Source organism: Giraffa tippelskirchi, chromosome 2 (assembly GCF_054371585.1).
Source record: "Giraffa tippelskirchi isolate mGirTip1 chromosome 2, T2T-mGirTip1v1.2.pri, whole genome shotgun sequence".
Taxonomy (NCBI): Eukaryota; Metazoa; Chordata; class Mammalia; order Artiodactyla; family Giraffidae; genus Giraffa; species Giraffa tippelskirchi.
In genome coordinates, this window is record NC_137276.1 from 67578142 (window position 1) to 67591131 (window position 12990).

A 12990-nucleotide genomic window follows, 5' to 3' on the forward strand; every position below is an offset into this window, starting at 1 on the left:
ATTTTTAAATAACTTCTTGAACACTGTGGTAAAATACACATAATATAATAATCTTACTATTTTAACCATTTTGAGGTTTACAGTTCAGTGGCATTAAGTGTATTCATTCACACTGTACAAACATCACCACCATCAAAAGTATATTTCTAAAAACATACCTTCGGTCATCTTTTCTGTTGGGCACTTGATCCCCTCTGTCATTTCTTCCTGAAAATCTGGATGGTGGATCTAACCTTCGTGCTGGTTGTGGCTGTGAAACTATACGGACAGGAGGCTGCAATAAACCAGCTTTAAAAGATACAGAAAAACACATTTTTACTTGTTTAAATGAAGTTTAAAAGCATTACTCGGTTAAATTTCATATAGAAAAATTTGGGTTTTAGGTTTTGTGACCTATAAATGGTAAATGTCAGGGACGATTTGCATATTTGTATATTTTTAAACAATCATTTAAAAATGTAAAAACCATTTTTAGCTCAGGGACCACACAAAACCAGGCCACAGACCAAATCCTAGAGCTACGATATGCCAATCTCTGACCTACAGATATTAAACCAAAGACATTAAAAAACAACAAACCCTTGTTGTTGGCTACACAACAAGACATTCTCACAGCACCAGAGTATCATCCAGACATTTTCTACACAGAGAAAAACCTTTATAAAGAGATCTATGGCCATCACTTTGACCAAGTAATCTACCACCTATAATACTGGAAGAATCTGACAACATGTGCCTCCTAGTATGATGCAATACGAATTAGTAAACATCACCTAAAATTTGCCAAAAGCCTTTAGACTTAACTTGACTTTATAGTTTATATGGCAGAAAGAGGAGCAAGGTAAAAATACAAGGAATCCACACAATCCAGAATATAACATTACAAAAGAATTTACAAGTCAACCAGACCAATATTTTAAAAAGTCAATGCTATAAAGGAAGAAAGAAAAAATGGAAAACTATTTTGGAATAAAAAGACTAGAGAAACACTGTTGTTGCTATTGTTTAGTTACTCTTTTGCAACCCCATGGATTATAGCCTGCCAGGCTCCTTTATCCATGGGATTTTCCAGGCTAGAATACTGGAGTGGGTTGCCATTTCCTTCTCTAGGGAATCTTCCCAATTCAGGGATTGAACCCTCTTGTCTCCTGCATTGCAGGAGGATTCTTTAATTACTAAGCCACCTGGGAAGCCCAAAGTAACATAACCATATACAACAAATGAAACTTGACTACCTTTTTGCTCAGGAAACAAAAAATCACCTTTTTAAAAGACATCTGGGAGACAACTGGGGGTGTCTAAATATAAATGAAGTACTTAAATGCTTTTTCTTAGAAGTGACAATAGATTGTGGTAATGATAGGAAAAGATTCTCTTTAAGGAAAGGCACTACTTACATTAATGGGTGAAATGTCAAAATGCCTACATCATGAACATTCACTGAAATGTTTTCAGAAAACAAAAACTAGAACAGTACATTTACCAAAGAAAAACATAAGTTGTACAATATTCATACAATGGAACATTATGCAATAATGAAAACAAAGAAACTGGAGCCACATGAAAAAACTAAGTGTGAAAAACTTTAAAATATAATGAACAAAATTCTTATAAAAGATTATATAGACAGAATCACATATTATGTAAAATTCAAAAACAGGCAAAGCTGAAGTATATTATGAGCATATGTACTTGGAGTAAAACTATTAAAAAAGAAAAGGAGTTAACTTTTTTACCCAAGTAATAATGTACTTTTTTACCCAAGTAATGATTACATGGGTGTTTATTTAATAATAATTAACCACAATCTGTTTTATAAATGTTATGTTTGTGCCAATTTACGATAAAGCAGAAAATGCCACAATTACATTTAAAAATATATCAATTAAGTAGACTTCTGCAAAAGTTAAGGCTATCATTTTTAGTATTTTTGGATAAGAAAACTGTATACAGAGTTACAAATTATCAATTTGCTGAAGAAAATTTAAAACAGTTCATTTATTTGATGCACTACAGTTCAATGAGTGAGGTGCTGCCACCAGACTCTCCATACATATACAATGTCATGTTCATAAGAAGTCTCAATACATTTTTCTCTAAAAATAAAAACACTTCCTGATCGCTATACAAGTAGAAATTCTCTACACAAGATATTTAACTTTCTTTTCAGGTATTCTACAAGTCCCTGCATTTTTTCGTAATTAATAGCATACTCTCATTATTTTAATAACTGAACAGTTATGTTTTAGTCTGTAATACCTTTCTGCTGTGGCTGCTGTAATAAAGGCTGTGGCTGAGTCTGCAATAATGGTGTAATAGAAGCTGCTGAAATCTGTGCCTGCAGCAGTGACTGGGGCTGGGGCTGAGTCTGAACACCAAATGTTGTCTGTGGTGCAATTGGCTGAAGTACGGCAGGAGGAGTCTTCAGTAAAGGTTGAGTTTGGGATTGATTCTTAACAAAAAGAAATAACATTTTAAAAGACAAAGAAAAATCTCTGTAAATTGGAAGACTCAATCACCAAGTTTTTATAATACCTGATACTATTTTATATACCTGATTTGGTAGTGTTTGAATTCTTTGTGCATTCCATTTAAAAGGCATATTGGGGTTATATGTAGCTTCAACCAGTACTCTGTCACCCACTTGGGGGGTTTTCCCTTTAACAGCACTGAAAAAAAAATTAAGTTAAATACAAACACTGTTAGAAGAAATTCTTCCAAAAAAGATTTATATGTTAATACTAAACATTGTAAACTACACCAGAAATAGGAAGCCTGAAAATCTCTTTTTTAAAAAGTAGATAAACCTCTGAAATTTAAGCAGAAAATATAGAAAACAGGAGACCCACTTAAACAGAAAAATCTTACATAGTAATTAAATTTAGTATTTCAAAGTACTTCTAAGGAAGTTCATTAGAAATACATTTGAAATATCAAAGGAAATACATATTTCCTGCAACCACCACTACATGAACAAAAATATTATTTCAAATACATTAGTTTATCTATCATTTAATCCTATTATTTTTTTCAACTCAGTGAAGTGAAAGTGAATTCGCTCAGTCTTTGCTGACTCTTTGCGACCCCATGGACTGTAGCCCACCAGGCTCCTCCATCGAATGGGATTTTCCAGACAAGAATACTGGAGTGGGTTGCCACTTTCTTCTCCAGGGGATCTTCCCAACCCAGGGATCGAGCCCGGGCCTCCTGCATTGCAGGCAGACGCTTTACCATCTGAGCCACCAGGGAAGCTAAAACATTTTACATATATATTATAAGGAAATGGCAACCCACTCCAGTATTCTTGCCTGGAGAACCCCGTGGACAGAGGAGCCTGGTGGGCTGCTGTCCACGGGGTCGCACAGAGTCAGACACGACTGAAGCGACTTAGCTTTAGCTAGGTATGTCAAACAGAAGATTAAATTTTAAAAAGTATATGACTATTTTAACCTTAAACCTTACTGTAAGTCTGCTCATGAACAGCTAGAAATGTAAACTCACCCCTATAAAACATTTATAAAGAATTCACAATGACTAGAGTGTTCAATAATCGAAAGATATCTTCCATCACATTCTCCATCAAAAAACGTCACAGGTACAGGTTGAATTATTAAAGCAGAAAATTATAGCTAAACCACAATTCCATGCCACAGTTAAGCAGGTATCTTATCTAAATACTTAATGCTAAATACAAGCAGCCATCTGCCAACAACTAATTAAGTTTACCTAAGCTGAAAGAATACATCTTCATCCACAAATCCAAATGTATCGTGTAGTTTTGTGACCATCCCTGTAAAAACACGCTGTTTCTGAGGTTGTGTTTGTTGCTGACTGGACCTTGGTGTTGGATATGATACAGTTATCTGAGCTGCAGGTTGAGGAGTTGACAAGCTAAGGCTTGTAGGCAGTCCAACAGCTGGCTATAAAACAAAATCAACATCAAATTAAGGTAAGGATTACAAGTAGTCTAGAAATAAAAACAGACTACTTAAAACCAACTCAAAATTCTAAAAACAATTTAATACATAGGTACACCTTGAAGACGCAACTCAAGTCTGAAAAAAAAATTTTTTTAAATCAATTTCATGATTAAGTTCCCTCAGATGAATGCTTTTACAGGGAAGTTTCAGGGGAAAAAAGCCACTGTAGTGTAATGAGTTTTAAAAAACACTGCATATTCTAGCCCCCTCTTAGAAATTCAAAATCCATAATAGCATAACAAAGACTCAGGAAAGTCCTAGATAAGTGAAATGAGGCAGAGAGAGAAATACAATTATGTATGATCTCACTTTTATACATGGAATCTAGAAAAACCAAAGAACTCATAAAAACAGAAAACAGATTGGTAGCTGCCAGAGGCGAGTCTGCTGGGGAAACGAGTGGTAGTGATCAATAATACGACCTTCCAGTTAAACATAAGTTCTGGAGATGTATAGAATGGTAACTATGGTTAACAATACTGTATCATACATTTGAAACTTGTTAAGACAGTAGATTTTGAAAGTTCTCATCACAAGAAAAATTCACTTATGTGAGGTGATACATGTTAACTGGTGAAGATCATCTCACTATACATATATATATTAAATCATGCTGTACTCCTTACACTAATACAATGTCATATGTCAATTATAACTCAATAAAACTTGAGGGAAAAGGTAACAGTTTTATTGGTCTTTTCTGGCATAATCAAGCATGAGTAACAACATTATTAAAATTTCTGTATATAAACAGAAATAAAATCATTAAAAAGAAAGGAATAATCATGATTCAACTCAAATTCCATAATTTGTTTTACACTTTCCCAATAAAGCAAGTCTCAATGTTCTACAATTAAAATAATAAAAGGTGAGTCCAGTCCTGTAATTAGTAAAGGAACTCAGCATCTCTTAAAACTACAGCCACAAAATTCTCATGAAGTTTCTTTAACATCCTAAGACAACTAATGCTTTATGGGTACACTTTGGGAAATGCTATTCTAAGGAAGGGCATCCCTGGTGGCTCAGACAGTAAAGAATCCGCCTGCAGTGCTGGAGACCTGGGTTTGATCACTGGGTCGGGAAGATCCCCGGAGAAGGGCATGACAACCTACTCCAGTATTCTTGCCTAGAGAATCCCCACGGACAGAGGAGACTGGTGGGCTACAATCCCTGGGGTCACAGAGTCAGACACAACTGAGCAAGTAAGCACAGCATTCTAAGAAAAGGCTAACTTTTACACCTTTTCTATTTAGTCTGGAAATCCTACTATTGAAGACTGAAAATAGGACGTAGATGATAATCAATTTTAGCTGTATTTTTTCTTTTTTTGACTGCACTGCAGGGCATGTGGAATCTTAGTTCCCAGACCAGGGATCAAACTCGTGACCTCTGAAGTAGAAGCTCAGCTTAACCACTGGACCACCAGGGAAGTTCCAATTTTAGCTTCTTTATAAAAACAAATGAGGCAGATTTCTCAATCGAAGTGTACTTTCCTAAAAGTATCAGATTCAACATGTGAAAGGTACAAAAGTTTATAGAGTAAGAAAGCTTCTCTATTCCCATTCCTTTGCCATCTAGTTCCCTATCCATGGGGCTATCACTGTCCTCAGTTACTATTATAGGTTCTGCTTTCTTAACAGCTGCAAACACCAGGGGCCACTGAACTGCAATTCATGGACCAAATCCAGCCCATAGCTTGTGATTTTTATACAACTTACTAGCCAAAGATGGTTTTTACATTTTTTATTTCTTTCAAAACTGCACCGTGCAGCTTGTGGAATTGTAGTTCCTCGAACACAGATCAAAACCTGAGCTCTCAACAGTGAAAGCATGGAGTCCTAACCACTGGACAAAGGGAATTCCTGGTTTTTGTACTTTAAAAGAATTATATAAAAGGAAAAAAATATGCAACATAGACTGTAAGTAGTCGACAAAGCCTAAAGTAGCATTATGTATCAAAAATTCACAAAATTTTTAATGCTGCTGAAAAATTAAGTTGATAATGCATCACAATAAGTTTCCTATACTAAAGTCAAATGAAAAGATATAACATGTACAAAAAAAAATCCCTAAAAATATTAGCTACAAACAAAATGTAAAAGCCATATAATCAGTATTAAATTTAAAATAAGGCCTCATATTTATTCAAATAGATCACAGTAGGATCAGCAATCAAACAGCATAAAAGAAAAAGCAAAAACATGTTTTATTGAACATTATATTCCTAAACTATTATGTGAATCAACAAATATTTGTTTTTAAACCCTGAAAGAAAACCCAGAATAGGAATAAAACTTTAGTCTACTCTGCATTCAGATAATTCAAAAGAAATAAAGTAATGCCAAACTAACCTGTGTTAAAAGGGTCTGCTGAGGTTGCTGTAACTAAAAATAAAACAAAAAACCAAACAAAAACAGGAAAGAAAAAAAGATAAGGATCAATCGGAATTGCTGTTTCACAGATGCTTTACAAAAGGAAAAATTTCTGTTAAATGATTACTTTATTTCTAACTAAGAAAGAGATGAAAAGTAACTGAAGTCATTAGGGTAAGGTTTCCTACAAGTATTTGTAACAACTGCAGAAGACCTTAAATATAACTAACTCATTCAATGAGGATCAAGACATTATTTTTGCTATTTCATAGGAATAACATCCAGAAAAAATCCCACAAGTCCCTAGTGGGGAAAACTTCCGGTTCTGCCTCACATTAATTACTATGCTACAGAAATGATTCAATATCACCAGTATGCTATCTGTACCAAAAATATGTCTAACATATATATCTCCATAAAATGAAAAGCACCTCCTCACAGTCAGATTTGACAAAGGCATGGGAATCATAAAGGACCACACATTCTGACATAGAGTTTTGACGGCAATAACAAAGTATAACATTACCAGAAAGCAAAAGGAATTGGTGGGAAGGGAGAAATTTTAAATTTTTCTTCTGTGGAAGAGAAGTAACTTTATTACTTCTCAGCACTGTGTTTTTTATTAACCATCAGGAGGGTCTCCAAAGAAATACTTATCCTTGGTGCTCCTTCTCCCTGTCATTTTTCAACATTCTTAATAAGCTGCCCAGGCTGGAGTTGTCTCATCAAGCACTAGTGACCCAACAGTACTCAAGAGTATATAGCTAGAAGAGCAGGCATCTCCTGATGATGCTTAATAGCTTGAGGGAAAGGTCTTTTTTCCTACTGGCTAGGTAAGCAGTCTGAGGAAGGCATGGGCATCATTTCTGAGTTGTGGATATCCTCATCAGGGTAAGATTTGGGCTTAAGTAAGATTTCTCTTGGGACATCATTAATGTTTATTAGCTTCTAACTAGTGTTTTAAGCCCAATGGTAGAATCTGAAGATCTCAGTTCTTCTGTTCATGACTTTTTATTCACTGTGACTAATAAACTTCCCAATAAATCCTTACTACACTTAAAAAAAAAAAAGCTAGGATAAAACAATCTATATGACATTTTAACTCAAAACAGTATAAACGTTAAATCTACCAAATTTCTTTTTCTGAAAGTTAAGAATGGATGAGTAATGGCAGTTTTTAGGGCAAAAATATTTGAGTATTGCCATTTTGATGTGGTTCAAAACACACAGGCTTTGATAATGTATTTCCTAACAGTACTAAAATAAGTCTAAAGGCAGACTTTCTACTTTGCTTCATATGTTTCTCCTTGGGTTCTGTTTTTCTTACCCATCACAGATATAAAAAACCTTGAAGATGATGATTAGAGTATGAGCTTGGGGAAAAGGAGCCAAAGAAACTTATTTCAGTCCAAGTAAGGAGCTTTCAAATTGTTCAACTGTGCCCTGGGAGTAGGCGAACTACAACGGGAGGCTTTCTCCCATTTTCAACACTATTTTTATACTTTACATACTGGATTTCAACATACAATTTCACTGGGGGGAGAAAAAAATGTAGGGCTCCATTGCTTTAAATAAATAAAGGCTGAAAGTCAGTGGTCTGTCTAGGGTTTAGGCTTCAAATGGGAAAAAGGAGATTTTCATTTTCACATGTAGTCTAGTACAGGACAGGACAGAAGGCCTAAAGGTTTCAAACAGGAGTATTGGGCCAAAGATTCATTAAGAGTGATTCTTTCCAGATGATCTTCTACATGCTTTCATAAAAACATGTGACAAAGACTGGCTGGTGGTTGAGGATTTGAGTTTTCAGGACGTCTCTCCTATTTTCCTCTCCCTTGGAGACATTTCTTTATACCTACCACATTTCTTCCACTCCAGAAGAATTCAGATCACACATTAAGGTTACCGAGGGGAACTAAAATCTGTATAAGTTTAGTTGGAACAAATGACTTTTTAAAAATCAGTTTTTAACATGGAAAATATAAACTAACCTGTTGCTGCACACTATACAAGGCCTGCTGAGGTTGTGAATATTGCTGGAAAAAAGATTTTTTAAAGAAAAAAATGGATATTAGTTTTAGTCATTCTCAAAAAGCAATATACACACATATACATTCAAATACATAACCAGCATTACACTAAAAAGGAATTTTCTAAACAGCTTACACTTCATGTAAAATAAACAAAATAGTGACTATTTATACTTTGGGATTCGTCAAGAATGAAATTTTTTTCAAATAACTAAGATAAAAGGACTTTAAAAATTTTGACTCTGCAGCTACACTTCTGTTATGTCCTGGGCATAAATAATTCTTATCACCAGAAAAAAATAAGCATAATACAACTCCACAATTATTCATTCCTTAAAATGCACAGGTACCTACCCTTGGCTACTCAGATTTGAAAGTTTTCTGTCACATATTAAAACCTAAACATTCACCTGTTGCAACGCAGCTGCTGCAGCTGCGGCTTGTTGCTGCAATGCTGCAGTTTGAGTTAACTGATAGTTTGCTGGGGTTTGCGTAGTAAGGCCTGCTGCTGCCAACGCAGTTTGCTGTGTATAAATGGTAGGAGATGCTCCAAGGAGAGATGGCTGCTGAACACCCAATGCAGCTAAAATGAGATTAAGAAGGGGGGGGAGGAAAAAAAAAATCAAGATTATTTGAAACCTTTCCAGGAATTTTCAATGAGTGCTTAGTTATGCACTATAGTCTGCCACTGCTTAATGAAGGAAGAAAAAAAAAAAAAAACTAAAGAAAAATTTCAGTAATACCTCACCTCAGATTTCAATGGCTTTAAATATTTGTTCAAGTCATGATAAATATAAGAAAACATTAATCTATAAAATTAAACTACAGAATGAACCCAACCAACCTCAGCTAGACCAAGAGGCTAAAGTACCCTCAAGAAATATTTTCAGGAAGAGCAGAAAATACATTATCTTATTTTACCCATCTAGAATGTATTGTTTTACCTTCAAGCAGATTAGAATCATACATTAAGGACAGTGTTGCTGGAAATGATCCACCCTTAAAACATCCTGCTATCAAGGATGTTTTCATGTATTTCTTGTACTTCTACTCTGTATTAAAAAACTGTAAAACTAGCAAACAGACGATAGGAACAGTTTAAATACAAAGCTAAACTTCAGTCTAGCACTGCACTTCCCAAAACTGTATCTCCTAGAATGATGACTAGCTCCCCAGGACATTAAAGTTTGGAAAAAAGGGGTCCAAGGTTTTAAAAGTTAATGCAACAGCAAATTAAGTATATATTTTTACTGCAAGAATCCTCAGAACATTTAATATGCCACTAAGCACTGTGAATCTCAAATCTCACCATAAAACAGTATTTGCTCATGTAACACTCCCTTTTCCAAAGCATCTTGCTTGTATCTTAGAGTAACCTGAAAAAATGCTGCTCAACAGCTATTAGTTAATAACCGTACAGAAAGAACAATACTGTGTCTTACAGGACAGAACAGAGACCATTTATGAATTAACCAAAGCACCTAGTTTAGAATCTACCAGAGAATCTTTAGAAATGTGAAATTCATCATCAATCTTGTTTAAGAGTCCAGATTAATTCTACTTAAAAATAAAGCAAACGAACAACCTTTGTTGGCAAAAACAACAAAAGTGAGGCAAAAACAAGCAAATCCCAGAAATCATGTTTGGAATTTATTTAAATTACAAATTACTCCCTGATAAAACATGATTTTTAAAAATTAAAAAAGAATGAGGAGAAAAAAAAGAATCTAAGGTGGGGGAAAAAACCTACTGGATGTCCTGAATACACAATCCTAAACACTTACAACATTAATATCTTATTCTCTTTGTTTTTAAGGTAAGTCAGATGCCACAGATGGGTAAAAAGGAGAAACCAAGACTGACTTATGAAACTGTACATGAAATTACAGATAAGAAAGTTTAAAGCTTTCATCAGATTTTCAAAAGGGTAAGAAACCCCAACAAGCTTAGAATCACTTTTCTAGGATAACAGAAGCAAAATTCTCATGTAAACACAAGACAGGTCAAGAACTGAGGAAAAATTACTAACCATTTAAAATTCAATTGGATGTTCTGCATTTGACAAAAGTAATCTCTTGTGATTCAAATCATGCCAGCATCTCCTTCCCCCAAGTGAGCTCTGACCTCTGATCTGCTGTTTCACTCTGCTAGTACCAATTTCCAGAACACTGGAAAGTATCAACACTGGAAAGTACCTTCTAAAGCTGTCAACAGTAGAAGGGCTCACGGCCAGTATCTCACAAATAGCTTTTTCCTACAGCTTTTCTAGGTGTTCTAGACTCTGACAACATATAGCAGCCCAGCATTAAGTAGGTGGGATGATAGCTAATATTTGTAATCTCTTTTCCACTGTTGACAATGTGATGAATTAGAAACTGCAAAGCCGACTGACAGGTACTGAAAGGTTCAAATGCTAGGAGAAATTAATGGGAAGGAAATTTACATTCTAGTAGTTGCTCCACACTACTAGCTAGTTAATTCAAACTTTGTGAAATCATTGTGCATAGGTTGTGGCTTTTATATGTCTATATAATATAGCTCTTTTTAAAATGGTTTGAGATTTTAAGCTCAATAAAGTATATTTCATTAAAATTTATTAATGCTCCTCCTTTTTTGTAGCTAGATCTAAGAAGCTATCCTTAAATATTTTTATATAGCATTCTCTACTCTTCTGAACTGAATAAAATCAATATTCTGCAATAACCTGCAAAGAAAAAAGGTATGAATCTTGACTAGTTGGAGATTTTTTCCAATTATCCACACTGGAACAGTCTGTTCATTTATCTGTACCTGATTTAATAAGATTGTTGAAGGTTTCATGATACATCTGAAACAGATACACTTATAACCATGTATCAATACTTCCACAGACAGACCTATGAAATAAGCCCTAAATGACCAAAGGTTACCAGAGGTTAACAACAAGGACAAATGTAAAATATATTATTTTTTAAACTGTAAAATCAGTTTCATATGACTGAAGTATTCATTTTATGACATATCAGTAGTTATCATATATTGAATATCAGGGAACACATCATTAAAACATGGAAGAGAAACCTGTCCCATATGCTGTCCCTTTATCTTATCAAACTCACAAATTTAAAAATTCTTATTATCTTTATACCTATCTTTACTAAGATGAGTCACCCTTCCAAAATAATAAAGTTCAAAACTTCATATATAAATATACACATAACAGAACCACTTGACTGTACATCTGAAACAAATACAACACTGTATATTAACTACATGTCAATTAAATAACTTAGAAGTAACCTTAGGCAAAAAAAACCCAAAACTCATTAAATTGCATTAAAGAAACAAACAAAAAACTTCAAACTGATCCAAGAAACTTCATTTTCTTTCACCTTCTGCAGAATTATTTAAGGCACTGGTCAAGCAATGCTTTATCCTTCGAAATTTCCATATATCAATATATGTTCAAAAGCGATCTTACACCTTATGGAGAGAAAAAGCAATGTGGGAGAAGACATGGAAGATTCTCCTTATAATCTGTGGATTTACTAAAACAATATAAACCCAAATTTTAAATCAAGTGAACAAGTCTGCTAAATGTCATCTTCAACTCAACATCCTTCCTAAGAAGTGATCCTCACAGAAATCAAAAACCTTTTTGATGCCTCCTTGCAGATACTCATTGGTCGATGTATTGCTGTTGCTTTTGAGACTCTATTCTAAGCCCATAACGTACGCCAAGTAACTGGAAATATTCATTACCTTTTTTCCCCTTCATTATCTTTTAAGAATTAGAAGGCATTAAGAATAAGAAATTAAGACAGTGAAAGGTACAAACTTTCAGTTTTAAATTAGCCATGAGCATATTTAAAACACTGAGGCATAAAATAGTATTTTAAATATAACATATTCTAAATGTTGTAATCTTCTATACTAATCACATTTTCAATACACCAGCCACCAGCTATACATGTCTATTTCATTTAAATTAGTGAAAATTAAAGAAAATGAGAAATTCAGTCTCTCAGTCACATTAACCACATTTCAAGCAGCAAGGGCTCAACAGCTACATGTGGCTGCTGCTGCTAAGTCGCTTCAGTCGTGTCTGACTCTGTGCGACCCCACAGACAGCAGCCCACCAGGCTCCCCCGTCCCTGGGATTCTCCAGGCAAGAACACTGGCTAGTGGCCACCATATTCGATAACGAAGACATAGAATATATCCATCATCACAGAAAGTTATACTTAGTGAAAAAAGCTGTTCTACAAGGAAGAGGTAAAACCCTTAAATAAGTCAGTGTTATATGGGGTTCTTGGAGTCTCTATGAAGATTAATACTCTAGCAGACAACAGCTCTTCACTCTCTTGAAGTCCCATGAAGTGATGCTTAATGATCCTGGCCACAGTCTCTTTTAGCTACTACTCAACTAATTGTTGGTCAACCCTCTCAGGAAGTTAAAGACACTATCTGTAATGTCACATGATTTCTTCCATCCTTGAATGATTCTGAAATTTAGTTTTCAACTCCATTTCTTTCAATGAGTTTTGTATTATCCAAAGTTAGTACTCAAACTTTCAAAGACACTTCCAAAACATTTTCGGCTGTAAGAGACCAAAATTATTTCCCAGATCA

The 12990-nt window shown here is 34.6% G+C and overlaps 1 protein-coding gene across 19 annotated transcripts in view; it reads right to left on the reverse strand.

Annotated features, from left to right (window-relative positions):
- The window catches only part of CCAR1 (cell division cycle and apoptosis regulator 1), a 44220-nt gene that overhangs the window by 23462 nt on the left and 7768 nt on the right, over nt 1-12990 (reverse strand). For 13 of the 19 annotated variants that reach the window (XM_081568792.1, XM_081568812.1, XM_081568807.1 and 10 more), the window contains exons 3-9: nt 8790-8962; nt 8341-8385; nt 6332-6364; nt 3727-3920; nt 2555-2669; nt 2260-2452; nt 159-288 (exon numbers count right to left, since the gene is read on the reverse strand). In XM_081568792.1, coding sequence (XP_081424918.1) covers nt 159-288; nt 2260-2452; nt 2555-2669; nt 3727-3920; nt 6332-6364; nt 8341-8385; nt 8790-8962 — 883 coding nt within the window. Of the gene's footprint in view, nt 1-158; nt 289-2259; nt 2453-2554; nt 2670-3726; nt 3921-6331; nt 6365-8299; nt 8386-8789; nt 8963-12990 lie in introns of all 19 variants that reach the window. The other 6 variants (XM_081568815.1, XM_081568814.1, XM_081568816.1 and 3 more) reach the window with 3 other exon arrangements.